Genomic DNA, 27,668 nt, shown 5'->3' with positions numbered 1-27,668 from the left:
TACAGAAAAGGGTAGGTTTTATTTGTCAATGCAGCAATTAAAAACATTTAAAAAGAGAAGCAAGTTTCAAAAAAATCAGATAGAAAAAATATACTCAAAATACTTATTAGAAAGGGCTATAGAAGCTTTGAATACCATTCCTACACCGCATGCTTCTGAAAAAAGAGAGCAACAACAAATATTCCAAGTTCCCAACAAGCTCAGGCCTTGATATTCAGGAAGTCCAGACATCCAGATACACCCTAAATCACAGCGTAGGAACCAAGTTTTCCTAACACTCATTTTACCATGATTTACTTTCAGAGGTGTGCTATGAAGGAAGTGCACCCACAGAACCCATCTGCACCTTTAGCTGAAGTGCAGAGGGCAGAAAAAGATAGGAGGCCATTTTCTCTCCATTTTTCCTTTCCCATGCCTTTGCTTTATAAATAAATCCGGGTACTCCGTGGAAGTACCCAGATCTCTGGAAGAGGGTCCTGTGAACCAGCCAAATGCAGACAAATCAAGATGATGTGGATCCAAGAGAGGACCATGGTGGCGATGTGTCTTCACTGTTGCTTGTGTGCATCAGGAAAACACCATAGTGTGTCCTCTTGTGACACCTCCAATCCCAAGGCAGCTCCTCCAGTTCTCTGAAGACGCTGCACCAGTCCTATCGCTGCCACAGCTGCCAACACACAGTGAAGGGTCCGCCTAGAAGAGCTCAGTCCTTGGATCTAATCCATGGCTCATTTGCAACAGAGCGGTCCACAAGGAGCCCCTCGACACCGAGCCGAGCTGCCCAGGAGGCTTCGTGCCGAAACACAGAGCGGGTGCTACTCCCGAAGCAGGCTCCGCGAGATCAGCATCCGCATCACCTCGTTGCTGCCTGGAAGAGGGAGCAACAAGGAAGGAGTCGGTAGCAGCCACGTCTGAGGACTCGGCAGGCTCTGACCAGGCTGCTCCTAGCCGAGCTCAGGGTAGTTATGGATCTATAGTGACAATTGTTGCCTTGATCCCTGCTAGGGACCAAAGTACCACAGATTCTCTCCAAACTACAGACAAGTGTCAGAAAGGGAGAAATGAATTTACTTTTAGAAAACCTCTCCTGATGATAAAAATGGTTATGATAAGTAGAAGGGGGAGGAGGAGGAGGAGATGGAGGAGGAGAAGAGAAGGCAGAGGCGGAGGTGGGGGAAGTGGGGGTGGTGGTGGGGGAGGATGAGGAGGAGGAAGAAATGGTATATATAGTATAACTTATTTTTTTTTAAATGAACCTATAAAAGCACAGAAAAAGACCAAAGAAGATATTTTGGGGCTTAAATATAAAAGGAGTTGGAAGTATTAATTCTAGATGTGGGAACATAAGTGATCTTTTTTTACTTTTCCTATATTTTATAAGTTTTCAACAATAAATACACCCATTTCTTTGGTAATCAGAACACTCCATTTTAAAAGAACAAACATTCCTCCTGAAACGGGGTCAAATGCTTGCTTCATTTTTACAGTGGCTTTCAATGCAAAGAGAAATATGAGCCCCCATGAGGGATAAATAATCACGCACCTCAAAAAAAAAAAATCAAATCTAAAATTTCAGATTTATCCAGTAACAAAGCCCATGATAAAACAAGTGATAAAGATCAATGCCCAAACTTTTCTAGGTGTGGATGATGGTATGGCCTGAAATAAATGAATCTGCCTTTTCCCATTTATTCTAACAGGGCTAACGGACAGCGTTACCATGAAGGCAAAGTTTCCTACGCTCATAACACTGGGTGAAAAAGGAACTGTAGGAGCAGCAGAGGAGACAGACTGACTGAATGTGAGCACCAGCAGCTGAGCTCATACGCATACGCGGGGGTGAGGTGTGCGGCAGGAAGCAGAGGCTGGCCCTCAGAAGCCTGAGATCTGAATGGAACACCAGGGCAGTGAGCCTCAGACAAGCAGCAGCCATCTCACTTGAAAACTCCTTACAGATGCAAATTCTCGGGCCACCCGAGACCCACTGAGTCAGAAGCTCTGGGGGTGGGGCCCAGCAAGCTGTCTTCACAGGCCCTCCATTGGAGTCTCCTGTGCTCAGGTTGGAGAACAGTGCTTTGCAAGCGGCAGGGAAGTCAATGCTCAGAGGCTTCCACTGCGCCCCACGAAAGCAGCCCCCCACTATTTCCCTGACAGCCCCTTAGACAAGCCTTTGCCACATCTGCTTTCCCTCCAGTGTAACGGCCCCAGCTACCTGCACTAGCTGGGACAGTGCGGATGGAATTTCAAGACTTGTGCCCTGGTGCGGACAGAGGAGGCCAGGCTCTGAACATGACTCCAAGAGCTTACACATTTCTCACCCCAAATATCTGGGATTACCAAGAAGATACCCATATACTATGGTTTATTTTACTGAGAAATCCAGTAGCACAATGGACGAGGTATCTTTTAGACCATCTGGCAGTGGTGATCAAATGGTTCCCACTTGCCCTGTGAATTACTGTCCAGAAGTTTTGGGATTCCTGAGGACCAAGTATACCCACTCTATAACAGTTAAGCATAGTCACTGTTGGAGTTTTCAAAATATTTTTTCATGTATTATGTCAGTTTCAGCCTTTTCTAAAATTTACAAAGGAAAAGATGAGAAGTGAAGTGGATCAACGACCTGCCCACGTGACCAGGCAGAGCCCCTGACTCCTGGCTAGTGCTCTTTGCATGGCACCAACTGGCCCCTGCAGAGCAGGTTCAGGAGGAGGGAGGAGGGAAGATGCCCACAACAGACAGGCCTGGAGGAACCCTGAGGCCAGTCACTAGGCTGGAGACTCTGGAACCATTCCAAAAGGGAGAGAATAACCTCTGGAAACGTTTACCTTCCAGGATTTGGTGGATCCTGGAGTCCCGCAGGTACTGCTGAACAGCGTAGTCCTTCAGGTAGCCGTAGCCCCCATGCATCTGTAAGGCCTGGTTGCAGATCTGCAGGGAGACAGGGAGCAGGCATCTGGAATTTCAGGAAGACTGGAACAAGTGGCTAGGCTCTCCTCCCCTGCCCCCAACCTGGCAGCCCACTGTGACCTAATATAAGAACCACCTACAGGTAACCAGCCAAGCCAAAAAGGGATTCCGTGTTCTCTGTGGTCAGAGACAAGAGAAGTTCACCTACTGAACTTGTCAGTTCCCACCAGACAGGCAAAGCAGAGACCCCTGTCTTTCTGGCTGGAAGGGAGGAGCTACTGCAACTGCCACGGCTGGGATTCTATGAAGCTAAGGTGCCATCTAGTGGGGACGCAGCCCCCATGTGGAAGTGGCTTTGCCCCTGACGTGAACAGGGCACATCTGAATGAGAGGCACTGAGCGACTCTGAACCTTCTTCCAAAGGCAGGTCTTGTCTCGACCAGAACCAAACTATGACGACAGCATCAAGTGCGTAACAGCAGGGAACAGGGAAGAGCCAGAGGTGAGCGCTCCCTTGCAGGCCCTCCTGAGTGAGTTTACATCCTTAAGCCCCAAGGTGATCCCTGAAGCATCCCAGGAGTTAACTGAAGGCCCTCAACTCTCCTAGACCTAGCAGTGCTCCCTGCTGACGCGGAGAGCCGGAGCATCGTCACTTACAGCAAAACACTCATCTGTGGCAAAGAGCTTGGCCATGGAGCACAGCGCCACTGCATCTTCCCGCTCCTCCTGTAGGGCCACAGCCGCACTGCGGACCATCAGCCGTGAGGCCACCAGCCTCGTCGCCATGTCAGCCAGTTTGAACTGCAGGTACTACAGCAACAGGGGAGAGGAGAACCAGACCAGACAGCCAGGCTTAGAGCAGCACCTGATCTGGGGCCTTCTGTAAGACATCTCTAATGAGGTACCTAGGTGACTTGAAGCTTCAAAGCCTCCTGCTTCTTCTACAGAGAAAATGTACTGCCTTCAAGTGCTCAGTCCCCTTCACTTGCCCTGCACTTATATTACTGCCTCTGGGGGAAAACACTGCTGGACAGAGAGCACAAATTCTGGCTCAGATGGGGGCAGAATCCCACACTCTCCTGGAGAATGTGGGCCACAGAGCAGGTCTCCGGCAAAGACCGGGAACCAGAGGCAGAGAGACACCTGGGCAGTTACCTGGTTATTGGCCAGAGGCTCTCCAAACTGCTTCCGGACATTGAGGTGGTCTCGGGTGAGGATGACGGAAGCATGGGCGGCCCCGACAGAGCAAGAAGCTAGAAAGAAAGGGCGCTGACACTTCAGCTGAGCCGGGAGGACAGTGCTGCCCGCCCCAGCCGCGGCCCTCCCCGCCGCCCTTCGTGTTCTCACCAACATTGATCCTCCCTCCGTTCAGTCCTTTCATGGCAATAAGGAAGCCCTGTCCCTCCTTCCCAATCCTGTTGGCCACAGGGACAGCGCAGTCTTCGAAGATCACAGCTCGGGTCGGCTGCGAGTTCCACCCCACCTGGCAAAAATCAGGGAGTGTGTGGCTGCCCAACCACTCACCGTCCCGGGCAGTGCTCGATGAGGGCCTGGGATTAGACCCCTGAGGACTTCAAACGAGGAAAAAGGAAGTTCAGACTTGAGTATTTGACAGATATTTTTCAGCCAAACTTTTTAAACATATTAAAAGCATCTATTTTCTAATGTTTACTCACAGACATTTCTCAGAATTTCTTTTAGGATTGAGGCAGGACCGTCATTTCTGGTGCCTCTATATGTGTACATTATAGTAGTTACAAAAATGGATAATATAAAAATTATTTGGATTATCTGTCCTTATGTAATGGCATTAGCATCATTAGCAATAGCCACACTTCTTCCACAAGCTTAATGTTCTTCCAGGATGTTACAAGGAACCTGCACTGTGCTGGCAGTACCTAGTTCAGCATTAGCTGCAGAGAGACGCGGTGACGGGCCAGCAGCAGCTCGTGAGAGACAAGCACATCTTCTCCTAGCTTCGCTTTCAGTGATGTCCATTGGTGCTTGCCATAAGCCACGGTGGGAGCGTTTGCACCAGAGAAACGGGCATACTAGGAGGGTTTTAGGGTTTTGTTTTTCCCAGATAGGTGATTTACCAGAACGTCCTTAAATATGCCATTCACAAGCCCCAGAGAAAATTTTGAATACCTCAGATATAGTCCATATCCTGCAACCAACTAGCTGTATTCTTCATCTTTCACCAAATCATTGGGCTTTTTTGTGGCCTTAGTTTCTTTTTCTGGAAGGGAATTGCACTAGAAAGCCAGCAGAGCTACTTTCTTCAAATAAAACCTTATTCAGATGTTTCATTTATAGATTAAGACTCTCACTACTTGACCCCTTCATCTCCTCTTCCAGGTACTTTCCAAGGATTCAAAGAACTCTGATGTTTGGTGGTGTAGATTTTAAAACGATACTATATAAAGTCTCCTAGTTCTCTCAGAGCTCTGAAAACACAATTGCCTTCACATCACTACCACTTCCTTATACAAAAACATTCAATAGCTCCCTTTTGTTGGGAAGATAAACTTTATTCCTCAGCCCTTTATTTAAGGTCTTCTAAAATGTAGCCCAACCCTTCCTTCCCAGCCCTCTCTTCTAGGGGTCATCTGTAAGTACTCTCCACCCCAGGCAAGCTGGTTTGCACACTGTGCTACTGGGTTTTTAAACCCATACTTTGATTATTCTGCACCCTGTACTGGAAATACAGCCTAGCCCCAACCTCCTTCAGTCTAGTTAAATGAAGCCTCCTGAGGTCTTCCAGGCTCTTGAGCCAGCAGCGACCTTGTTCTCCTTCAAGCTCTGCCATCTTCTCAGGTAGCCAGCACCTGAAATAAAATCACCTTTCCTTCTCACCAGCACCTGTCTCACAAGTTTGGCTTTTGCGGCAGTAGGCAGTCGAGCCAGTGGAGTCGTTTGTCTCAGTTTCAGATGTGGTGAGCCAGCCAGGGTCAAACGAGAGCCCGTGGTAAGTCCTTAGTCTTTGGAGGGGATTCCCTAGGCTGCCTGTGGCTGATGGACCCTGGGAGAGACCGCGAGAGTCCCTAACAGCTGCTGAGTGAGTTCACTCAGGGCCTATCCCTCACTCTCTGGCACTGGTTGCTTGCTATGCTCAGCTGGGGCGAGGAAATGGGTATCTGGTGGGCTGACAAGTCTGTGATGGGGTAAGTCCCTAGAGTGCACGACCAGAAGCCTTCTGCCCTGCCATCTGGGTTCTTTTGAACGATCTGGGATTCCACAGGTATCAACTGGTGCTGCTCAGTGTGGTAAGGCTTCCAGCCCCTGCACAGGGCCCTGTTAAACGTATTCTGTTCTTGTTGTATATGGACTTCTGGTTCTGGTTGTATGCATTTTCTTTGTTAATTTTCTGTGTTTTCAGTGCTGATATAAACATAGTTTTCCAAAGTCTTTGGTAACTTAAAACTTCAGAGTTTTCCTAGGTTAAATGGTGAAAATTATTAACTATCTGGATATTTTGAAATAACACAATACTAAAAGATTTATTGATCTAAGTTTGCCTCCTTTTGGCTTCTTATTGCAGAGAAGCTAGAGGATAGATTTAGATATGTTAATGAATATATCTTGTACTTTATTTGAAGTATGTCTTTTGAAAAGGTGTGTGCAAATGAAGAAAAACCGTTTCTAAAAGCTATAAAATGTGTTCATAAAAGTATCAATCTAAAGAATGTGAATTACTTACTTTTAGTTGTCACTAAAAAAAAAAAAAAAAAAAATGGTTTCTAAGAGTTAAGAATTCTAATTAAATTAGAAGGAAATTGTATTGTTTGATAATGAAAGATAAAGTATAACAGTACTTGTTAAATTGAAAAAATAAATTGTTCTAAAGCTAGTTATTTCTGAATGGATAAGAAGGCTTTTAAATAGAAATCTTAATAGGAAATTAAATAGGTAAGCTAAATAATGAATTTAATACAGTAAATTAATCTAAATATCAAAAGTAAACTAATACAAAATCTGTTTGGTTCTTACTCAGTCTGTTAGAAGGCAAAAAAAGTTTTTCCTGTACCTGCCTAAAAAGTAAAGATTCTATATATGTCATTAGTTATGCCATATTATATTAATCAGGTACTTAATTACTTAAAACCCTAACTTTTTAATCCTAAGAACTAAAATTTTGCTAACCTGTGTTTGTGTTTGAAAACTTTCATCGTCACTTTGTTTTCTTTTTAAACTACTTATATTTTTTTAGAAAGAAGGGAAGGAAGGGAGACAGAAAGGGAGAGAAACATCAGTGAGAGAGGGAAACACCCATCGGTTGCCTCTATCACGCCACCAACCAGGGACCTGGCCTGCAAACCAGGCAGGTGCCCGGACCAGGAATCGAATCAACAACCTTTTGGTTTGTGGGACGATGCCCAACCCACTGAGTTACACAAGTCAGGGCCTTTTGTTGGCACTATGAGTAAATAAATAATTTAATATTATTTCCTAATAATATATAATCATTTAGTTAAGTATGTTTTACCATCTTCCCAGGGTTTGGATTTTAAGAGACTTTTTTTGACCTGGAATTGGCTTTGAGTTATTCCAGCAGGTCCTTGGAATAACTCAAGGATTCGTTCTCTCTCCTTATGAAGAAATCTTAAAACTTATTAGACCTATTGAAATACTTAAAGTACATGGGAAGCTCTGTCAAATAAAAATAATAACAACTGTTGCATATTTTATTTGCATACATATACTTTTATTATTAAAATAAATGTTCTAGAGATTATATAAACATCTCCAAGAGTCTACAAAGTTCTGATATACTTTCATTTGTAATTCTAATCGTTATCTTAACAGGTTATTACAGGAAAGCTAATTCCTTTGCCAACTGCACTATAATCAGATCTATAGCCATGTCATTTTAAGTTTTTTTGTCATTTAGAGAGAGTCATTGTTTTGCCCTGATGCATTTATTTGCAAATATGTAACATCTTCAGAGAAATCCATGGAAAGGACTCTCACTTATTCTTAATTACATATTTCTGAGAAGAATTTTCAGATCAAACCTTTGAACTGGATAAAGGTTAGTAGAAATCTATAGAAGGACTGGATTCATGGAAATACTAGCAAATAATCAGTATAAATGAAAACCGATTGCAGAACTGAGTGAACTGAAAATAATTGTAATTTTTGTAACTTTTTGTTGCAAATATTCCTAATTTTTAATCTTTTGTTTTCCAGACATAAGAAAAGTTGTTTTGTTTCTTAAAGCAATTTCGTAAATTATATTTTCATAAGCAATATTGAGATTTTTTTTCTCCCCTCCTAATACCTCCAGAATTATTATTTTCATAGCAATATATTTATTTGTATAATTCAGTAGGAATCTCATTTCTTCATAACATGACACATAAAGCCAATTTTATTAACCAAGACTTTGACTGTAATGTCATGTCTGAGTGAGACATGACTAGACTCTGGACGTCAGCAAAAGGCTTTAACGAATGAAGACTAACTTTGAAGCCAATATAAGCCCCTTGGAGAAATGGCCTCGTACCTTGCTTATTCATATGGTTCATAGCAGACTTTCCAGGTGAGGAGTGACAGTTACTTTCCTGGGAGATAGCTAAGGAAGAACCTCTAGACATTTTGGGAACCTTAAGAACTTAAGGAACTCACCCAAATCTGTAGCTGTTGTAGGCAAAGCCAGATGGCAACTGTGTGGCTTGGCTTCTTTGCCCTGAGAGGCTAATTCAAGCTCAATCTGAAAATTCCTTATAAGATTTCAGCAAAGCAGATTAAGAAAGCTTACATAACTGCATGCTACTCCTGTTGTGTTTATGCAAATAATCAGGCAGAATTGAAACTAGGGTTAATGGAATAAATGAATTGGTCTTGATTTGGCTCTGATAAAAGATAAGGGTGATTTTAGGGAGAGAAAAATTGTATTTCCATGGGCTCTATAATACACAATAATGGACATTAGATTACAGTTCAGTTAATTGTCTTCCAAGTTTTATTTTTCATTTATGAAATAAACTGGATCCTGCATTTTTCTAGCGTTTAGCCCATAATATTGAGATTTGTAACACAGTTCTTCTCCACTAGGTTACAAGTCCTACTCGTGCTCAGTGAATGCCACCTCTAGACACCATCACCACCTCCTTCCATGCCCAGGCCTCATCTCCCCTCTGACAGAGAGCAAGGATCTCTTGGCCCAGAAGAAGAACGTCACCCCTCTTAAGGAGGAAGCAGTTACAGAAGAGGTCCTGCACCCTGTCCCTGGAAGGCTTCAGAGGCAACATTCTAGAGTATGTAATGTGGTAGCAGTTACACAGGATCAGAGCAAGGCCCGGTACAAAAAAAAAGTCACCAAGGTGGAAAGACCTGCATGCCTAGCAAGAGGCATAAAAAAAAGAAAAATAAGTAAGAAAAGAAACACGTAGCCAAATAATAAATAATAAGGCCCAGGGACTCCTCTGGACAGCTGCTGACACGTTACGAGGAGCCCCAGGTACAGTGAACGGTGGAGAATAAACTGGCTCACTTTCTAGTAGACACCGGAGCCACTTCGTCAGTCTTAACCACAAGACTGACTGAAAGAAGTCGGCAATCGTCTAGGTGGCAGGCGTCACCGGACAGATGCAACACAAGGCCTTTCTCCAGCCTTCAGAATGCCCTCTTGGACATCTTAAGTCACCACACAGCTTCCTCTATCTGCCTGAGTGTCCCATCCCTCTGCTGGGACAGGACCTGCCCTGTAAGTTACACGCCAAGTAACCTTTCTCCTGAACTGCAGCAGCTTCACCTGCAAGTTCGACCAGAAAATGCACTCCAGCTCCAGATACTTTTAATGAGTTCAGGGGAACCCGGAGGAGAACCGTTCCCTCTTGATATCTATGAGCAAGTAGAAACCATCATTGCTAAGATTCACCAACACATTCAGTCACCATGCCCCCTACCTGAGGGGATGGGAGAAGGAATTTCGGATGAGTTCTCTTCTTTGTTTTCACAGACACCAGAGGGGATCAGGTCTACTTTAGGGGGGTAGTCTACAACTCGACTAATTATACCTCTAATTGTTGTTTTCATATATTTTGTTTAAAATAATCGCCTGCTGTTTTAGCAAATTTGGTAAGACACTGTCCAAACCTCCAGAAATGCTTTTCTTCAACAGTAAGAGCTTTGCTTCTGATCAAAAACTTCTATTTCTTAATAAATTGCAAGAAACTAGTCCATCAGGCACCACAGAAATGTAGCCAGAATTGACAGTGGAGAGTTGTAACCATGATTTAATATTACTAGTTTAGTGATCAAAGTTAAGCATTCTGTAACAAATCAAAGTGTATAATTAACCCTGCATTTTTAATCACCTCTCTGTTCCCCCTCTGGCCAAGCTCTTGTTAGAGCTGACTAACCTGTTCCTAGAATGAGGAGTGCTGACCCCAACCACATGTCTGGCTGACGCACATCCCAGGATAACATCAGAACAAGAAGGACGAGCCCAAGCAGAACTGCATGACTCTGCTTCACTGCCCCTCCCCTCACTCCCAATTCTCTTTCTCAGGAAAAACTACATGTCTGCACCCCTGCCCTGAGAATTCTCCCCCTCCCGGATTCCCACCAACTCCCTATAAAAATCACTGGCTTGATCATATAGACAGGAAGATGGTTTTTAAGGCATGAGCCTACCATCTTCTCAGGTTGCAGGCACCTGAAATAAAACCACTTTCCTTATTACCACAACCTGTCTCACAAGCGTGGCTTTTGTGGTGGCAGGCAGTTGAGCTTGTGGGATTGTTTCTCCCAGTTTCATCACAGGTCTGGAACCTTCCAGTACTGGCCTGTATGGTGGCTACCTGTGAACTCATCTCTCCAACTAGAACTCAGACACCTGAGCTAAGAATGGAACTGAAAGTTCTGACCTTGGTATGTGTGTTGGAACAGTCATTATATCAAACACCTGAATCAGTATAACTGGATCCTGTAAAATTATGTGTCAGAGTATGTAAGTCAGTATGTGTTTCATAATCCAAAACAGACATTAGAAGTCCTATAGCTATATTTCTTATATTGGGCTGGCCAAAAAGTTCATTTAGTTTTTTTCTGTACAATGGCTCCAGTAGTGCTTGTCTTTAAATTCCTGTGAAACAATTTTGTTAGATTGAATTGTTACAGCTGTCACATCAGTGTGCATTTAAAAGAAGAGCTTATTAAAATTGGTGAATTTTTATGTAGCCATTTTAATATTGAAGATAAAAGAAGGTATGCAATATTTTCGGCGTATTATGCTTTATTATTTCAAGAAAGGTAAAAACGCAACTGAAACACAAAAAAAGATTGTGCAGTGTATGGAGAAGGTGCTGTGACTGATGAAATGTGTCAAAAGTGGTTTGCGAAGGTTCTTGGTACTATTGACATTCTGGCCAAATAATTCTTTGCTGTGGGGCTGTCTTATGCACTGGAAGATGTTTAGCAGCACCCATGGCCTCTACCCACTAGAAGCAGGAGATAGCTGAGGTACTCAAAATATCCAAATCAATAAAGTTATTGGTGAAAATAAAAAATTTATCTTTTATTTTACAAAAAAAACTAAATGAACTTTTTGGCCAACACAATATATCACAAATAGCATATATGTCTTATATAGATAAGACAGCATATGTCTTATAATCCTAAACAAGGTTAGGAGTGACTTCTGTACCCCTCCAGGAGTTAGCATAAGGCTTTGCATACAGTACGTATCTAGTAAATACCTGCTATGTTATAAAAAGGGCATTAATTACTCCTTGGCAATTACAAAAGATCAGAAAGTGTCAAGCAGAGAAATTTGGAAACAGTCGGAGCTATAAAAGAAGTATATTTAGGGGTTGTGTCATTACCTGACTTCTCCCCCACAGTTCTAACTACTAATAGCACATGTCGGAGGCAGATGACTGTTTGGGTCACCTGGCCTAACAAATCTGAGTGGTCTCACCCTTAATACCAGCTATAGTTATATAATTATAGTTCTACTGCTCATGCCTGGCTATAAGATTTCTTAATCCTAAAAATGTCTTCTCAAAGCACCCACGGAAACACTTGACCTCTGAACATTACTGAAATACCCACAATCATCTCCAATGATTATACTTTATTTTCATTTAAAGAAGAAAAGCGCCCCAAAATATCACCCCTGAGATTTCTAGTCAACACCAAATCTTCTATAAGTAATTCTTCTTGAGAGAACAGAGTACACCAAAATTAGAAGCAGGGTAAGAAATACAGGCCAAACGTGGAAAGAGTGGAGATGACCGAAAAATCGCCTGTGCTGAAACAACAGGCAGGTGTGGACCTGACAGGCGAACTCTGACACTGGTGCCAGTTAACAATGCCCTATTTTAGTTTATATGTTGTTGTCAAAATACTACTAGAAGCAACTGCCTCCAAGGCAAGTTAGAATGTATGTGAACCTATTTCCAGAAATAGCGCACAGTTGGGTCTGGCAGGTGGCGGTATCAACACTTGAATTGCTTCCTGTCAATAGCCACTTACCTTTTTTTCCTTTTTGCCAAAGCTGAGGCCAGGGGTTCCCTTCTCCACAACTACACATGAGATGCCCTTGGGCCCTGGTCCTCCCGTTCGGCACATGACCACATAGATGTCCGATTCACCTCCACCACTGATGAAGGCCTATGGGGATGAAGGTGGTGCAGTTCTCAGAGTCCACCGTCCAGGGCAACAGCTGGGGTTCTCCCGACAACAGGACATGGGAGATACCATTGCACAGAGCAGCTAAGGAGGGTGAAGGAAAAACTGCACTGACTGGGAAACCTGGGATCTAGCTGATGAGACTATAAGAAGGATAGACAAAAATGAATGACATTTTCTGGAACCAGATCAGAGGAGAAACAGTGAAGGTGATAAAGGGAAATGGGTCACAAGCTCTCTTCCGAGCATGTAAAAATCCCACCAGAATATGAACTCACAGTTGGCAAGAACCCAGCAATGTCAGCAAGAAGATGGAAACGAGGACTTCTGGCCAAGATGGAGGCCTAGACAGATACGCTGCATCTCCCTCCACAACTAAGAAGGAATATAACTACCTCAAACCTAGAGACAACCAGAAGTTCCAGAAAATCGAGCTGCAAGGAAGTCCAACAAACAAAGATATAAAGAAATACTCATCCAGACAGGTAGGAGGGGCGAAGCCAGGGCAGAGAGGACGCGATGTGGTGGTGGCAGTGGCAGGCCAGTAGAAAGTGCTGTTACACGTTTTAAAAAGTAGGGAGAGACACCTGGGGAGCGCTCCCAGCACCAGACCAGACCGCACAGCTCACGGTCCCAGCGCTGGGGAAAATAAAGCCTCATTGCTTCTGACTGTGCAAACCAGTGGGGTTGGGGCAGAGGAAGAAACTGCCGGTCTCTCAGCAGAGTCAGCTTGTTTAAAGGGCCTCCATGGCCCTAGAACGTCCACAGACCCACCCACCCTAGGAACGACGAGTGGAATTGTTCCCTCTCGGACCCCTCCCCCACAGCGCCACGACGTGGTGAAATGAGTCGCCCTGTAACAACGAATCCCTAAGGCTCCGTCCCTTACAATGTAACAGGTGTGACAGCTCTACCTAAGACACAGAGGCAAACAAACACAGGAGCCTGTCAAGATGAGGAGATAGAGAAGCATGGCCCAAAATGGGGAATGGATCAAGGTTCCAATGGGAGAACTAAGTGATGAGGAGATAGCCAACCTAACAGGCACAGAGTTCAAAACACTGGTGATAAAGGTGCTCACAGGCTTGACGGATGTGCTTAAGTATGGCGGACACATAAAGGAAGAAGTGAAGGCTATGCTTAGTGAAACAAAGGAAAATCCACACAAAATCAATGGTGAAGGGAAGGAAACCAAGGTTCAAATCAATGATTTGGAACATAAGGAAGGAAAAAACAGTCAACCAGTGCAAAATGAGGAAGCAAGAATTGAAAAAAATGAAGAGAGGCTTAGGAATCTCTAGGACAATTTTAAACATACCAACATCTGAATGATAGGGGTGCCAGAAGAAGAGGAAAAGCAGGAAATTGAAAGTTTAAGTGAAAAAATAATGAAGGAAAACTTCCCAAATTTGGCGAAGGAAATAGACATACAATTCTAGGAAGCACAGAGAGTCCCAAACAAGCTAGACTCAAGGAGGACCACACCAAGCCACATCATAATTAAAATGCCAAAGGTTTGAGATAAAGGGAGAATCTTAAAAGCAGCAAGAGAAAAGCAGAGAGTTACCTACAAAGGGGTGTCTATAAGACTTCCAGCTGATTTCTCAAAAGAAACTTCGCAGGCAAGAAGGGACTGGCAAGAAGTACTCAAGGTGATAAAAAGCAAGGACTTACAACCAAGATTACTCTATCCAGCAAAGCTATCATTTAGAATGGAAGGGCAGATGAAGTATTTCCCAGACAAGGTAAAGCTAAAGGAGTTCATCATCACCAAGCCATTATTATATGAAATGTCAAAGGGACTTACATAATAAAAAGAAGATCAAAATTATGAACATTAAAATGACAACAAACTCACAGCTATCAAAAACTGAAAATGAAAAATAAAAACAAAATCCAATGAAGCAAACCAGAATAGGAACAGAATCATAGGTATGTGGATCATTTGGAGGGTTATCAGCTAGGAGGGGGAGGGGGAGAAATGGGGAAATGATGCAGGGATTAAGAAGCATAATTGGTTGGTACAAAATAGACAGGGGGAAGTTAAGAATAATATAGGAAAGGGTGAAGCCGAAGAACTTGTATGCATGACCTGTGGACATGAACTAAGGGGGTGGGATTGCTGGAGGGAAGGCGGGTACTGGGCAGAGGGGAGCAAAGGGAAAAAAATTGGGACTACCGTAAAAACAGAATCAATAAAATATACTTAAAAAAATAAAAAGATGGAAATGAGTTCCCCGTTGTCCTGGGGGAGCACAATGGTACCTTGGAGCCATTGAGGATGTACTGATCTCCTTGTTGTTTAGCTGAGGTCAAAAGGGAGGCAGCATCGCTCCCACTTCCTAAGGCAGGGATCAGAGAGAAAGCAGAGAGGATGGGGAGAAAGTCAGTGAGCTTAGGGGAGCTCCAGCATGGTTCCATCTCCTAGGAAACTTTCCCTTAGAACAAACTGCTCAGAGCTTGATTTTAAAATCCTGACTGCCAAGAGAACTCTCTGTACTTGGTAAACATTGCATATGGCTGTCAGACCATTTTCCATTTTCATTATTACATTATCTTGCAGTGAGCCTCCTACAAGGAGCCTGGAGGAACTTTGCCCTTGAGGCCTCTTAGTCTTGGAACATCAAGTCATGAGAAACTGTTCCTGTACCACCGAGCTTCCTGGCAAACAATGGTTATGTGTAACAATGGGCTAAGGAGTGCTTAGTCACTTCACTTGGGCAACGGCTCACCTGCAGTATGGCAGACCCACCTGGCTCAGTGAGGCAGTAGGAGGCAAACTTCTCCATGGCGCAGAGTGGCGGGCAAAATTTGTGCCTCTGTTCCTCATTTCCAAAGGTATCGATCATCCAGACACACATGCTGACAGGCACAGCAAGAAGAAGAGACATGCAGAGAGGTAAAGATGGAAAAGGGAATTTGAGAGGGAAGGGAGGGGGAAAGAAAGCAAAGGCAGAAAGGCAGACAGAAGCAGAAGAGAGAGTGGCAAGGGAAAAGTTGCAATTGAGAAAGTTCAACTTTAAAGGAAAGGCCTGGATTCAAACATATTCCTGGAATGTGTTCCACGCAGAGATAACCAGGGCCAAGGTCTTTCTCACTTGGGTGCTCACACTACTTCTAGTTAGGTTAACTGAGCTCCCTAAGACTCTAAGACTTTTATGCACTTTCCCAAATTTCTGCAGGTGTCATCCTTAGGTCGAGGAAAAGGAAAAAGAGGGCGCTGACCACTACTGGAGAAGTCTGTGGGGCACCACCCAATCTAGGCTTTGGGGGAAGGCCGGCAGACCCGATCCTGAGCCACATACACAATGACAAATTCAAGTCCAACAGGCAGCAGCAGACCTAGTATGAACATTTAACAGTCTGGTTCTTCAAAGGCAACCAACCTGAAAAGATAAATCTGTTTCCCATTTATCTGAAATGTCCTAGTCAACCCATGTGAGCACTCTCTTATGCTTTTCCAGCTCGGGCACTCACTTGTGGATGCTGATATAGGCCGTGGTGCTGGTGCAGCCTGTAGCCAAGGCTTCAAAGATGACAGAGGCATCGAGCCGGGACAGCCCAGACCCACCTACATCTGGGCGTACGTAGACCCCACCAAAGCCTAGCTGGGCTGCCTTCCGCATCACGTCCACTGGGAACAGTTCCTATGTACAAAAGAGAGCAGAGTCATTAGTAAGTGAGTCACAGATGGACTTTTCTTTAGAGGGCACAATGAGGGATTAACATATTTGCATTTGGGAGTATAGAGATTCTTTTACCTTAATATGCCTACCTGTCATCTATTAAAATGCATTCTATAAGGACTGGTTTTCTGGCATTAAAGTTCCTTTTCATTATCAATACAACTACCTTGGTTTTAGAAGCGGTCCAAATCCTTGTACAATAAAAAAACAAAACACAAAACAAAACAGGTATCTTCGAGATGATGAGAGTGCCTTCTAGGAAAGGAATCACTCCATTACCAGTACTCTCACTTGTAAGTGGAGAACAAACAATGAACAGTCAGGGTTACAAAGTGAAAGAGAGGCATTTGTTGGAACATCTAGCCACAGAAAAGCTTCTACCTTCTGGTCCCACTCTGCCATATGTGGAGCCATCTCCCGGGCTGCAAAGTCAAAGGCCACTTTCTGAAACCCTTTCTGTTCTTCATTTAGGCCTGTGGAAGCTGTGGGTGAGATCGCACAGACTCAGTTCCAGAGCAGGGGTCCAGGAAGAGCACCGCAAACAAGAAGCACCACGAAACTGCGACAGTGAGCTTGCTAGAGCATTTCCCATACCCGGCACTGCCTTTACCACCCAAAGAACGACATCACCCCCTTCTTCAGTTTCTTTCATATATTGGGTTGGCCAAAACGTACATGGCGTTTTTTTTCTGTAAAATAGAAGACAAATACTTCATTTTCACCAATAACTTTATTGACTTGGATATTTTGAATATGTTGCCTTTCTCCCACTATTGGCTTCTAGTGGGTAGAGGCCAGGGGTGCTGCTAAATATCTTCCAACGCATAAGACAGCCCCACAGAAAAGGATTATTTGGCCAAAATGTCAACAGTACCAAGAAACTTCGCAAACTACTTTTGACAAGTTCGATCAGTCACAGCACCTTCTCCATACACTGCACAAATCTTTTTGGGTTTCAGTTGCATTTTTACCTTCCTTGAAATAAAAAAGCATAATATGCCAAAAATGTTGCGTATTTTCTTTCATCTTCAATATTAAAAAAATGGCTGCACAGAAATTCACCAATTTTGATACTTTTTAAAAATGCACACTGATACGACAGCTGTCACAATTAAATCTAACAAAATTGTTTCGAATGAAGTTAAAGACAGGTAAGCACTCCTAGAGTACAGTCATAGTACAGAAAAAAACTAAACGAACTTTTTGGCCAACCCAATTTCACCTTTCCCTTCTTCCATTACTCCCAAGTGAATTGGCTGACTTTACTTACCTCCTACTTATTCTTTCAGTACTCTTCTTTATCTCTTCCTCTTCATAAATCCACATTAAAATAATAATGAACACATGTGGACCCTCAAATTATGGTAAACATTATTTTCCTTTAGGATGTCCTACCTGTTCTGTGTTAATATCCTGGGAAAATCATGTCCTATCAATGTATATCTGTCTATTGCTGTTTATCTGCACCGACATTCATTTTAAAAGATCAACTGGGAAGGGAAGATATGTATACTTCGGCTTACCTTCCAAAGTAAGGAAAAGACCTTAGAATAAGGCCATGCATTTAGCAAGTCTCAGACATTCATTGAGAACAATGTTGATGGGTGTTTCAGTGTTAAAACTTAGTCAAGGCCTTACTAATCTGTTTTCACCCCATGGACTCAGAATTCTTGGAACATTTTCTATCCTAACTATCAGTGTGGTGACTTCGGGTAATTCCTTCACCTCTAGGTCTAAGATAACAATGAATAACTGAGTGATGCCAACAGGCAGGTAGTATAGCTTCATGGGAAGAGGTTTCTCTAGAGCCTTAAACATCCTGTGAAAGATTCCAGTATGAGTATTTCGTCAGAGATGATACTTTTTAGGAGGAAGAGATCTAGGCCTGCCCACATAAAACAGAGTGACTATTCAATTCACAATATCATTACTTTACACATTTTCTTTAATGAGTCAGGTCCCTTAATGACATGAACACTATTTATTTTTTACCCATGTTTCAAAAACTGCAGAGTAAGAGAGGGTTGAATTGGAAAGCAGAGCAGCAAGTCAACTGGCTAGTAAAGTGAGGTCTAAACGGTTTCCCATTTTGCAGGGTGATACAGACTTCCTGCTAGAGGCAGACCAGAAGCTAAAAGGAAAGACCTAGGCCAAGCGCCTGTGACCACACATTCTGGGAGCGAGCACACCACAGCAGGACCAGCAACCTGCACAGGGAGGACCGGACCTACAATATTCACACTTACTACTCTGTTGCTGCTTCTTAGTACTGCCATTGTGAAAGCACCACCTGCCACGGCTGTGCGGAGAGAAAATAAAGGACTGTGTGCCTAGACTTGGGGGCACAAAACAGCCCGGGGCACAGTGGTGGCTGTAAAGTGAAAGGGGGAGAGAAAATGCAGGGTTCTGTCTTCCCTTCTGGGGTTTCCTCCTGCAGGGCTAATCTGGTCATTCCGGGTGACGCTAAGGAGCACCAAAGGAAGACTGTGGAGCCACATTCAACAGGAAAGTATTACCGTGCCTAATGCCAGCAGTGCACAGCCCTCCCAGCAGAGAACAAGTTCAGGGGCATAGTCTGTTTCTCTGGGATGGATCTGGGCATCTCCCGTGTGAGGCAGGAGGAAGCAGTCTGTCTGTATCAGCAGTCTCAGTAAAACGGGAAACTCAGAAATGAATAGTTGTGAGGATTAAAGATGAGGCTGCCTTGAGAAGCCCAGAGCAGATTGGTATGTGAGGTGTTACCCTCAGGAATATCGCTAGGGGTAAGCGAGGCGTGATTCCCCGACTAGGAGTCAGGTCACTTATGTGCACGACCTTTCAGCAATGCCCTGCAGACCACAGCTCAAAGGTCATCTATGAAAGAGCGTTTGCTGACTGCTGACTGCACAGCAGTGCTGGGATTACACAGATGAATGGGGCCCGTTCACACAAAGGGTGACATAAATGGTAATAGTGCAAACATCTTACTGTGTCAAGAGAAGTGCTCCAGAATTTCAGTCCCAGCCAGAGCTCAATAAACGATTACAGTTATTATTGTTGTTGTTATTGTTATTTGACAGTAAAGCAAGTAGTTCAAGGAAAAATTAGATTTAAATTGCATCATAAGTAAATAACAGGGACTATGTCTATGCAAATCATGTATAAGTAAATACAACATAGCTACACATTTTTTAAGATAACAGTTAATTTTAGCTAAAGGGATGTTAACAAAAGGAAAGCATTACCTGGAGGGAAAAAAAGTGGAAAAGGCAAGTTAAAAAGTAAATTCTACACAAGAAAGCATGGTTGCTACGTAAAAATACCTAAGTTCCCAGAAAACACCACTATAAACCCAAACAAAAACCTCATGAATTCTGCTGGAGCTACTGGCAGAGCTCAAGAAGCCAACACATGCTCTGCACGTGCCCGCAGAGGGGGACAGAGACAGAGGAAACAGCAGCGAGAGGGGCAGAAACGGTAAAGCTAAGGAGAAAAAGGGTCCAAATGAGAGGAGGAAAGTCTTCGCGGTGTAGCAATAGAAGTATAGGAAAGAGGTGAAAACACACACACAAAGAACAACTCCAAATAACACAATAATCTTTAAAAGCACCCAGAGTACAGAATCATAGTCCTGTTGGAGAACCCCGGTGTTCAGGGGATGCTCAGGAAGGTGCGGCACATTACAGGGGACGTGCACTGGTCAGGGAATTAGTTCTCCGAGCTCTGGTGCTGTGATTATGAACTGGGCAACTTCCCGTAGGTCGGGCACATCTGTAAACCTCGGTTATCACACTGTAAATGGAGGCGGCTCCACCAGACACTGAATACATTTCCTCATTTGCAAAATGATAAGACCTGTAAAATGAGACTATAAAGAAATGTCTAATATATATTAAAATATAATAAAATCACAATTTTCTTGAAAATTATTTTTCACATTAAAATGTGTGATGAAACCATGAGAAATATGTGTTGATCACTTCCATTAATTTGCTATTTTAGCAAGTAGGATGAAATAGTGAAAGGACAATTTCCTTTTATTTTACTACTTAAAAGATAGTTTCCTTTAAAAACATGAAAAAGCACCTCCTGGGCTGAAGTTACACCACTAGCTGCCGGAAATACTCCTAGGTGACCTGCTGGGCGACAGAACAACTCCCTGTGAGCTCCGGTATCAGCGAGGGTGACCTTGTTTACCACCTTCTCCCGCAGCACCGTGTGAAGGTGTGCTAGGACACTGAGAAGACCGGGTTCTAGACCTCACTGCGCTTTCTGGATCTACGGGTCCATCTAAGGGGTGCATAGACTATTCTGCTGTAAAAACAAACAAACGAACAAAAAACCCCACAAGCGTCATTTATTTAAAATAAAAATAACATCTTCTTTCAGAAGAAGAAAGCGGTCAGGTGCAGGCGGAGGCGCAGGTGGCGGGTGCCTAGGGGGTCAGCGAGGCCCTTCCTCACCCTCCCCGTCATCCCCGTCTCCGCTGCTTGCCTCGTCCCCGAGACACAGGCCTGTCGACGCCGGTTGTTTCCCACTTGCAATACCACCTTTTCTTTAGAAATTTCAACAGTAAGAGTGTTTTATAGCCAGAGGTGTAAAGTTATAAAATCTAAACACACGAGCAAGTCTGCATTACTGGGAGCTTTTGTTCATCTATCGGCCACCAGCACCACTTTTTCCATTCTTACTGCCTTTATGACCTATTGTTAGGATTTTTAAAAAAACCGAAGTCGCAAGTTTCTTCACCCAAGTATCCACTCATCATCTGAAAGCAGGGGTGATAGCAGTGTGCCTCAGAGCGGTGAGGATGAATGTCAAGCCCTTAGTTACTGTACTTAGTTCATCAGTAAACTCATGAAACATGTTATCAAGACGTTGATAATATAAGCTAAGTTTAAGGAAGGTCAGAACAATAAATGAATAAATAGCACTGGCAACAAGGATTAAGATGTATTAGCTGCAGGGCCCCTCTGTGGTAGTTCCAGACAAGAAGCCCTAAGACCCTCTAGGCAGGCGATTTTCAACATTTTCATTTCATGGCACACATAAACTAGCTACTAAAATTCTGTGGCACACCGAAAAAAAAAGTTTTCGCCAACCTGACAAAAAAAAAAAAAAAAAAGGTATAATTTTGATACCAGACAGCTATTGCCAGTGCTCCTCGGTGGTGAGGTACTTAATGCCTGTTTCAGAGACTCTTGCGGCCCACAGGCTGGAAATCGTTGCTCTAGCGGGGTGCGGTGGGCCGCGGAAAGGACAGGGCTCCGGAACCAGTGAAAGGCCTGGGTCACACGTTTCAGAAGCCGGGCGTCGCACCCACGCCCTTTGGGGGCTAGGGGGTGCAGGTGGGGAGTAGCTGACGAGGTCCAGGGGCGCAACAGGTGGCCTGAGGTCGGAAACAGTGAGAAGCGCCAAGGCCACCCAGATGGATGGGATAGCTGCCAGGGGGAGGAGCCGAGCCGGGGGTGACTGCCTGGAGGGACAGAGTGGGGCGGGAAGGGGGGCGGAGGTAGAAGGGGGTGTTGGTCAGGGGGTGCTGGCGGTGCCGACCTCCTCGGGGTGACAGAACGCTCCGTGGGCGCGGAGACCACGGCCCCAGCCCTGGTCCCAAACACCTGTTCCCGGGGGAGAGCCTTACGATCGATGCAGGAGACCAAGCTCCGGTGGCCGCTCTCGGCGCGGGCCCGGAGACCACTGCGATGGCAGCAGAGCCTCGCTCCGAGACGCCAGCAGCCGCTCCGCCACATAGCAGCCGTTCCAGCCACAGTCAGGGACTGACAGCTAAGTGCGCCTCTCACAACCCGCCCTCATCACCTCACCCCGGCCTGCACCGCGCCTGGGAGCTCTAGGGCACTCTGGGAGCTGTAGTGCTCACGGCGGCCCCCACGACCCGCGTTTCAGCGGATCTGCGCGGGGAGCCAGGACTACAACTCCCAGAGACCCGCGGGGCCTGGGGGCAGGAGAGACGCATGTTGAAAGCGCCTGCGGGAGCTTGGCTGGGGTCCTGTCGCGGAGTGGCGGTGGTCCAAGAAGTAGAGCCAAAAATCAAGGGAAAATCCGAGAAGAGTTTAGGGGCAGGTTGCGCGAGATGGAAATGGGGTTGTAGATAATCGGAGGAAGGATTTACGGGGTTGAAACCCAGTTGTCTGTGTGCTTCGGAAAAGAGGCTCGGGGCTGAAACCCTCTTAAGTTTCCTCTCATTGTCTCCATCTTGCTCTGCGCAGGTTTCTGGGGGCAGATACAGAGTTGCCTGTTGCATCTCTGTAGATTCCAGAGTGTTCCGCTCTTCAGCCCCGTGCAGGGAGACCATGCCGAGACCCAGGAAGAGGCTGGCCGGGGCTGCTGGGCAAGGTGAGCTTGCACCTAGGCTGCAAAAAGGCAGCGTCATAGAGAACGTTTCTCTAGGGTGTTTAATACTGTTCCCTTTCGACTCCCTGCTTGTGGGGAGAATCCTTTGTGGATTTTTTATTTGGTGTACCTAATTGCCCTCACATCTTCTCCTTTACTCCCAACCAAGCTTATACCCAGAGCCCCTTCTGCTTGTTTGTTCATTCAAGCAATAGCTGTTTGGTGAGCACAAAAAAATATTTGTGATACAGGGTGGCAGGCACTACGAAGGTCAACAATATAGTTCCTACTTTCAGGGAGAATGCTAACAGACATAAGTGAAAGGACCCAGGACGCTGAATTGCTAGGTGTGTAAGAGCAGGCAGGAGTCACGGAGAAGTCCTCGAAAAGGAATTGGAATTTGAGTCCAGCCTTAAAGAATGGGAAGGCTTTCCACATGCAAAAAAAGAACGAGATGTCATTTTTATATTCACAAGGATAAATGGCATTCTGAGTGGATGAATAGCAAGAACAAAGCAATTCAAGGTAGAGAAAGTACCTCTTTTTGGAATGGCAAGAGTTCCAGATAGACTACAACAGTGTTACTTAACAATACGTGGTGTTTAGTGTGCCTGTTAACATCTAAGGGGCCACCAGGAAGTAGGCCAGGAAGGCTGGGAGATTCAGACATCCATAAATGATGAATGATGACTTGCATAGGAGCTTTGACTTAAATCAGAGGCTTGGCGGTATAGTCATTAGGTATGGATCCAGATGGACCAGAGTGACAGGTCCTTCTATCATTTACTGGTGGTCTCATGTGGGACACATTTTCCACGTGAATTAAACATCTCATAAATTATATGGATTAACAAAATTACAGAGCAACAGAGGGGTTTGTCATGTAGTAAGAGTTTAACAACTGTTAGCTATTGAGTTCCTACTGCATTCCAGGCACATTTTCTCTAATTCACTTAGGATAAAATCCAGTCTTTATCATGTCTATAAAGTCCTGAATGAGTTGTTTCATCCAGCTTCTCTTGGCACCATCAAGGAGCAGGAAGGAGGCAGGCCATAAAAGCACAGTGATCAAGAAAGAATGAAATGATGATGATAATAATAGCTAATATTTATTATAAAGCCCATTGTTTCTATTATTTAATTTTCAAAACAAGCCCATGGAGCAGGGGCTTACTTTCCTCATTGGAAAGAACAGCCTCAGCAAAGACACAAGAGAGAAGGAAAAACATTGACTACTTAACTTATATTGAGGTACTCAGCTAGGACTTTTAATTTTAAGCTATAACCATGTAAGGTATTCTTATCCCATTGAATGGACAGTCTGGAGATATCCTATAAGGTATATCTTGTTCCATTTTTATAGAAATAAGTTCAGCAGTTAAGCTGCCACTGTTGGTAACTGGCACATCCAGGATTTGAATCCAGTCTAGACTCCAAAGCATATGCTTTTCCCACAATGGAACATTACCTTCCAGCAAGTATGACAGCTCTCTTCTTTTTGCTTCTCCTATTGCAGACAAGAAGGGACCAGCAGGAAAGCGTACTAAGACTAAGAATGCAAGCGAGACATCACCTGAAGTGGAGAACTCCAGCCCTCAGAGGACTTCAGCCCTTAACAAATGTGGGAAGAATCTAAGCAACTACTGGCTGATGAAGTCAGAGCCAGAAAGCCGCCTAGAGAAAGGTGTAGATGTGAAGGTGAGACCATGTACCTGTCTCCAATCCCTTCAAACTTTTTTTTTTTTAATAAAAAATGAATATGGACACCACAGGGTTCCATTACCAGCTTCTTATCTTTGAAGAATAGGGAAAAGGTAATAAAATCAGCAGGGCTTATTACCATCAACTATCTCTCTTGTGAATCCTCTATCTAGGGAAGAGGGGCAAACGTTTTCTGTAAAGGGCCAGATAGTAAATATTTTTGGCTCTCTGGTCTTACAGTTGCTGTTGCAACTCAGCTGTTGTAAGAAAGGTATCATAGCCAAAAGCTAAAAAAATGGTATGGCTGGGATCCTGTAAAACTGGATTTACAAAATCAGGCTCGGGGCTAGATTTAGCTTGAAGGCTATAGACGTCTAGACATTTCAATCTTAGATTACCTTTCTCTTGCCACCTGGCGTGCTCCCAGGGAATTAATGTAAACCAGTTCTTATAATGGCCCAGAGAAAATATAATTAGAAATATTATAGAATAGATATTTTACTAAGTAAAATATAAATAACCAGTTAATTTATGCTCTGGATTACCCATTCAGCTAATCTTCTAATTAGCAAGGTTAAGGTAACACTAAGTTTACTTATACTCACCCAATACAAGTGCCTCTATAGAGTTTATTCTTGTATTATTTTCTATTGTATTATTTTCCATATGAAGAACTGTGAACCTACTTTTGCTCGCCCTGTATGAAGGACAATGAGCTGGATCTAGTTCTGTACTCAGGTAGCCCTTGAAATAAGCTAATAACTTAATTAGTTTTCAAGGCACAAAAACAAGACAAAGATGGTGTATTTTTCTCTCATAAAAAATGTATTAGCATGACCATTCATATATATTGAGACATATCTCATTGCCCCTTCTGTGTCCTCTTACAGCATATGGGACAACAATCATGTCTGTCTAATTGTTGCATCTGTAGCATTTTATGCAGTGTCACGCATAGCAAATAGTCAAGTTTGTCGAATGGAAAAACAAAAAGAAAAAACAAGCGCCTCTGTAGAGCTATTTCCAAGAAACTGCATGTTTCCACTACAGCCAGAGCGCCCTCAATGTACGGGAAGAAGTGGTCAGTTTCCATATATTCTTACCAATTGGCCCAGGATTATTTAATGAATAGCTTTATTTCCTGTCGCCTAGTTCAGCATCGAGGATCTCAAAGCACAGCCTAAGCAAACAGCGTGCTGGGATGGTGTTCGAAACTATCAGGTAAGAGCAGGACCCGAAGACCCAGAATGGGATCACTGCCTGCCTCCTTCTTCTGACTTATTCAGTAGCAAAATCTCTTGGCCAAGGTTGACTTTTTCCAGAACCCAAGCTAAAAACGTACTCAAAAACACCTTAATTACTCTGATGGCATGCAGTTTTTAAATGGTATGTATTTCAGCCAGTGTCCTGATACAAGTCTGGGTATCTTGGCAAAGGCAAGAATTGAATTGGGGGAAACTGCAATGAAGAAAAACTCATTTAATAAAAGCAGAGTTGCTCTCTGCTAACAGTTAGCGTTTTCCAGCTGGTGGGGAGGATAGTTCTTATTTCTTCCCTCCTGGGACAGGCCCGGAACTTCCTTAGAGCCATGAAGCTGGAGGAAGAAGCTTTCTTCTACCACAGCAACTGCAAAGAGCCGGGCATCGCAGGACTTGTGAAGGTTAGCTGTATAGGCTTTGGTCTGAGTCCCTCTCCTCGTGTAGCTATGAAGGGATATAGCTTAAATAGGTAAGGAAAAGTGTTGCCCTCTCTTGTCCCTGCTATCACAGGAATGTGGGGAAACTGCCCGGGCCCCTTCCTGTGGGACGAAGATTATAACAAGACAGGTCGTCATTTCAGGCCCCACTGGCACAGACTTCTGTCCATTTCTACACCTTGGTCTTTCACTCAAAAACAAGCCTGATGGTAGCTCTTCTGAGCCAGTTTTCAGGATAAAATTATTAACCACAGGTGAAAAAACAGTGGTACCAAGAACATACTTTTCAGGTTTTTGTCAAAATGGGGTTGATTTCCTGTTTGCCTGTGTATTATTTCCAGATACCTGAGCCCCCATTGGCTCTACAGCAAGGCAGATGGGGTATTAATGTGCGGGGCCAGAAATGAACGTTGGACTTGGATTCAAGATTTGCCATGCAGCTGACTATAGAAGCAAGTGATTGGAGATGTGGTTTTGGTTTCAGATTGTGAAGGAGGCTTACCCAGACCACACACAGTTTGAGAAAAGCAATCCCTATTATGATCCATCCAGCAAAAAAGACAACCCCAAATGGTCCATGGTAAAGACTACTGTTTTACCTATTTCATGAGGGGAAGGATGGACAAAGAGGGAGGAAGGAGGTCTGGGTGTGTTTAGGTCAAGGTCCAGAGCTCAGCTCTTACTCAGCTCAGGTGACCTTGACTTTGGAAAGAGCAGAGCACTGGCAGCACTGCCCACAGGAACCTTCTGCTAGCAGCTGAAACACACAGTGGACTGAGTCCGGCTGGACATGTCTTTCTGTCCCTCACACTTGTCATGTAGGTGGACGTGCAGTTTGTTCGGATGATGAAGCGTTTCATTCCCCTGGCTGAGCTCAAAGCCCATCACCAAGCTCACAAAGCCACCGGCGGGCCTTTAAAAAATATGGCGCTCTTCACCCTCCAGAGACTCTCTGTTCAGCCTGTGAGCCAAGGTAAGAGCGGGCCCTCTGCTCTACCACCTGCACACCAGGGACTCTGGCAGTTCACATGTACTAATGACTGACCGTGGGCACGGTGCTGAATCTGAGTCTTGTCTCCTCGCCTGTAACGTCCTTGCAGGAGGAAACAGGTCCCAGGTTACCCATTACTGTGCACTCAGTACCCAACAGTGCTGGGCACGTAGTGAAGCCCTCCATAAATAGTTTCTGAGTGAAGACCTCCTGCCCCGGTAACATGAGCAATGCCCAGCATAACTTCCCTATTCAAGAGGAGACACAGACCTAATTCCTACTTTCTTTTTCTCCTTTTTGGTAGAGGAATTTGATTTTATTTTGAGCCTGGAGGAAAAAGAACCGTCTTAACTGAGACACTTGCTGGAATGGGCACGGAATTACTCCAAAGAAATGAAGCTTTTGTAAGATAGCAGGTGTGAGGGGGCTTGCTCGTTATGTTCATCTGAGGTTGTGTACTTTTCTCAATAAAACGTTCACCTCAAAGTTGGGAAGCTTTCCTTCTACGCCAGCACTGGGTGTAGCGTAATACTCCACTGTAGGTCTCCTACCCCTGGGCTGCCTCCTTTTTCCCTTTGGCAACATGCAGGGCTGCCTCTGTCCCCTTCCTGCACTGCAGCAAATACCAGCACATAGGGCTCAGCCTGTTAAGACCACTGAAGTGAACTTACTTACACCAGTCTTCCTCACCTGGCCCTCAAGTTCTAAGGCCCTA

At 44.3% G+C, this 27,668-nt stretch overlaps 2 protein-coding genes across 6 annotated transcripts; one reads left to right on the top strand and one right to left on the bottom strand.

Moving 5' to 3' along the window:
• Nucleotides 1-22,012, bottom strand: ACAD8 (acyl-CoA dehydrogenase family member 8). Its single transcript, XM_090290807.1, has 11 exons — nt 21,856-22,012; nt 16,617-16,717; nt 16,027-16,196; nt 15,302-15,411; nt 14,815-14,891; nt 12,394-12,531; nt 4,258-4,393; nt 4,066-4,163; nt 3,568-3,720; nt 2,829-2,931; nt 1-868 (listed from the first exon to the last, which is right to left on the bottom strand). Exons 1-11 carry the CDS (start codon nt 21,962-21,964, stop codon nt 816-818), a joined length of 1,248 nt encoding a protein of 415 aa, XP_090146933.1. The 5' UTR covers nt 21,965-22,012; the 3' UTR covers nt 1-815.
• THYN1 (thymocyte nuclear protein 1) lies at nt 21,761-27,439 on the top strand. 5 transcript variants are annotated; one of them, XM_090290806.1, is made up of 8 exons: nt 21,761-22,002; nt 22,442-22,568; nt 24,082-24,263; nt 25,419-25,487; nt 25,834-25,926; nt 26,447-26,542; nt 26,785-26,935; nt 27,258-27,439. In XM_090290806.1, exons 2-8 carry the CDS (start codon nt 22,526-22,528, stop codon nt 27,302-27,304), a joined length of 681 nt encoding a protein of 226 aa, XP_090146932.1. In that variant the 5' UTR covers nt 21,761-22,002; nt 22,442-22,525; the 3' UTR covers nt 27,305-27,439. The 5 variants fall into 5 exon arrangements, with proteins under 5 accessions (XP_090146932.1, XP_090146928.1, XP_090146930.1 ...); XM_090290802.1 differs by lacking the exon at nt 21,761-22,002 and adding an exon at nt 22,157-22,291; XM_090290803.1 differs by lacking the exon at nt 21,761-22,002 and adding an exon at nt 22,159-22,249.
• Nucleotides 27,440-27,668: the final 229 nt, after the last annotated feature.

This window comes from Furipterus horrens, unplaced genomic scaffold (assembly GCF_987537825.1).
Source record: "Furipterus horrens unplaced genomic scaffold, mFurHor1.1.pri manual_scaffold_11, whole genome shotgun sequence".
Lineage (NCBI taxonomy): Eukaryota > Metazoa > Chordata > Mammalia > Chiroptera > Furipteridae > Furipterus > Furipterus horrens.
This window is presented reverse-complemented; position numbering and strand designations above follow the sequence as displayed.

Bases quoted from the DNA above. Each gene is read 5' to 3' on its own strand.
- THYN1 (XM_090290802.1), top strand. From the start codon at position 22,187: ATGTTGAAAGCGCCTGCGGGAGCTTGGCTGGGGTCCTGTCGCGGAGTG. The intron at 22,569-24,081 runs GTGAGCTTGCAC...CTCCTATTGCAG, and splicing joins GGCCGGGGCTGCTGGGCAAG to ACAAGAAGGGACCAGCAGGA. The intron at 24,264-25,418 runs GTGAGACCATGT...CCTGTCGCCTAG, and splicing joins AGAAAGGTGTAGATGTGAAG to TTCAGCATCGAGGATCTCAA.
- ACAD8 (XM_090290807.1), bottom strand. From the start codon at position 21,964: ATGTGGCGGAGCGGCTGCTGGCGTCTCGGAGCGAGGCTCTGCTGCCAT. The intron at 15,412-16,026 runs GTGAGTGCCCGA...TGTGCCTGTCAG, and splicing joins GCCTATATCAGCATCCACAA to CATGTGTGTCTGGATGATCG. The intron at 4,394-12,393 runs GTAAGTGGCTAT...GATTTTTGCCAG, and splicing joins TTGGCAAAAAGGAAAAAAAG to GTGGGGTGGAACTCGCAGCC.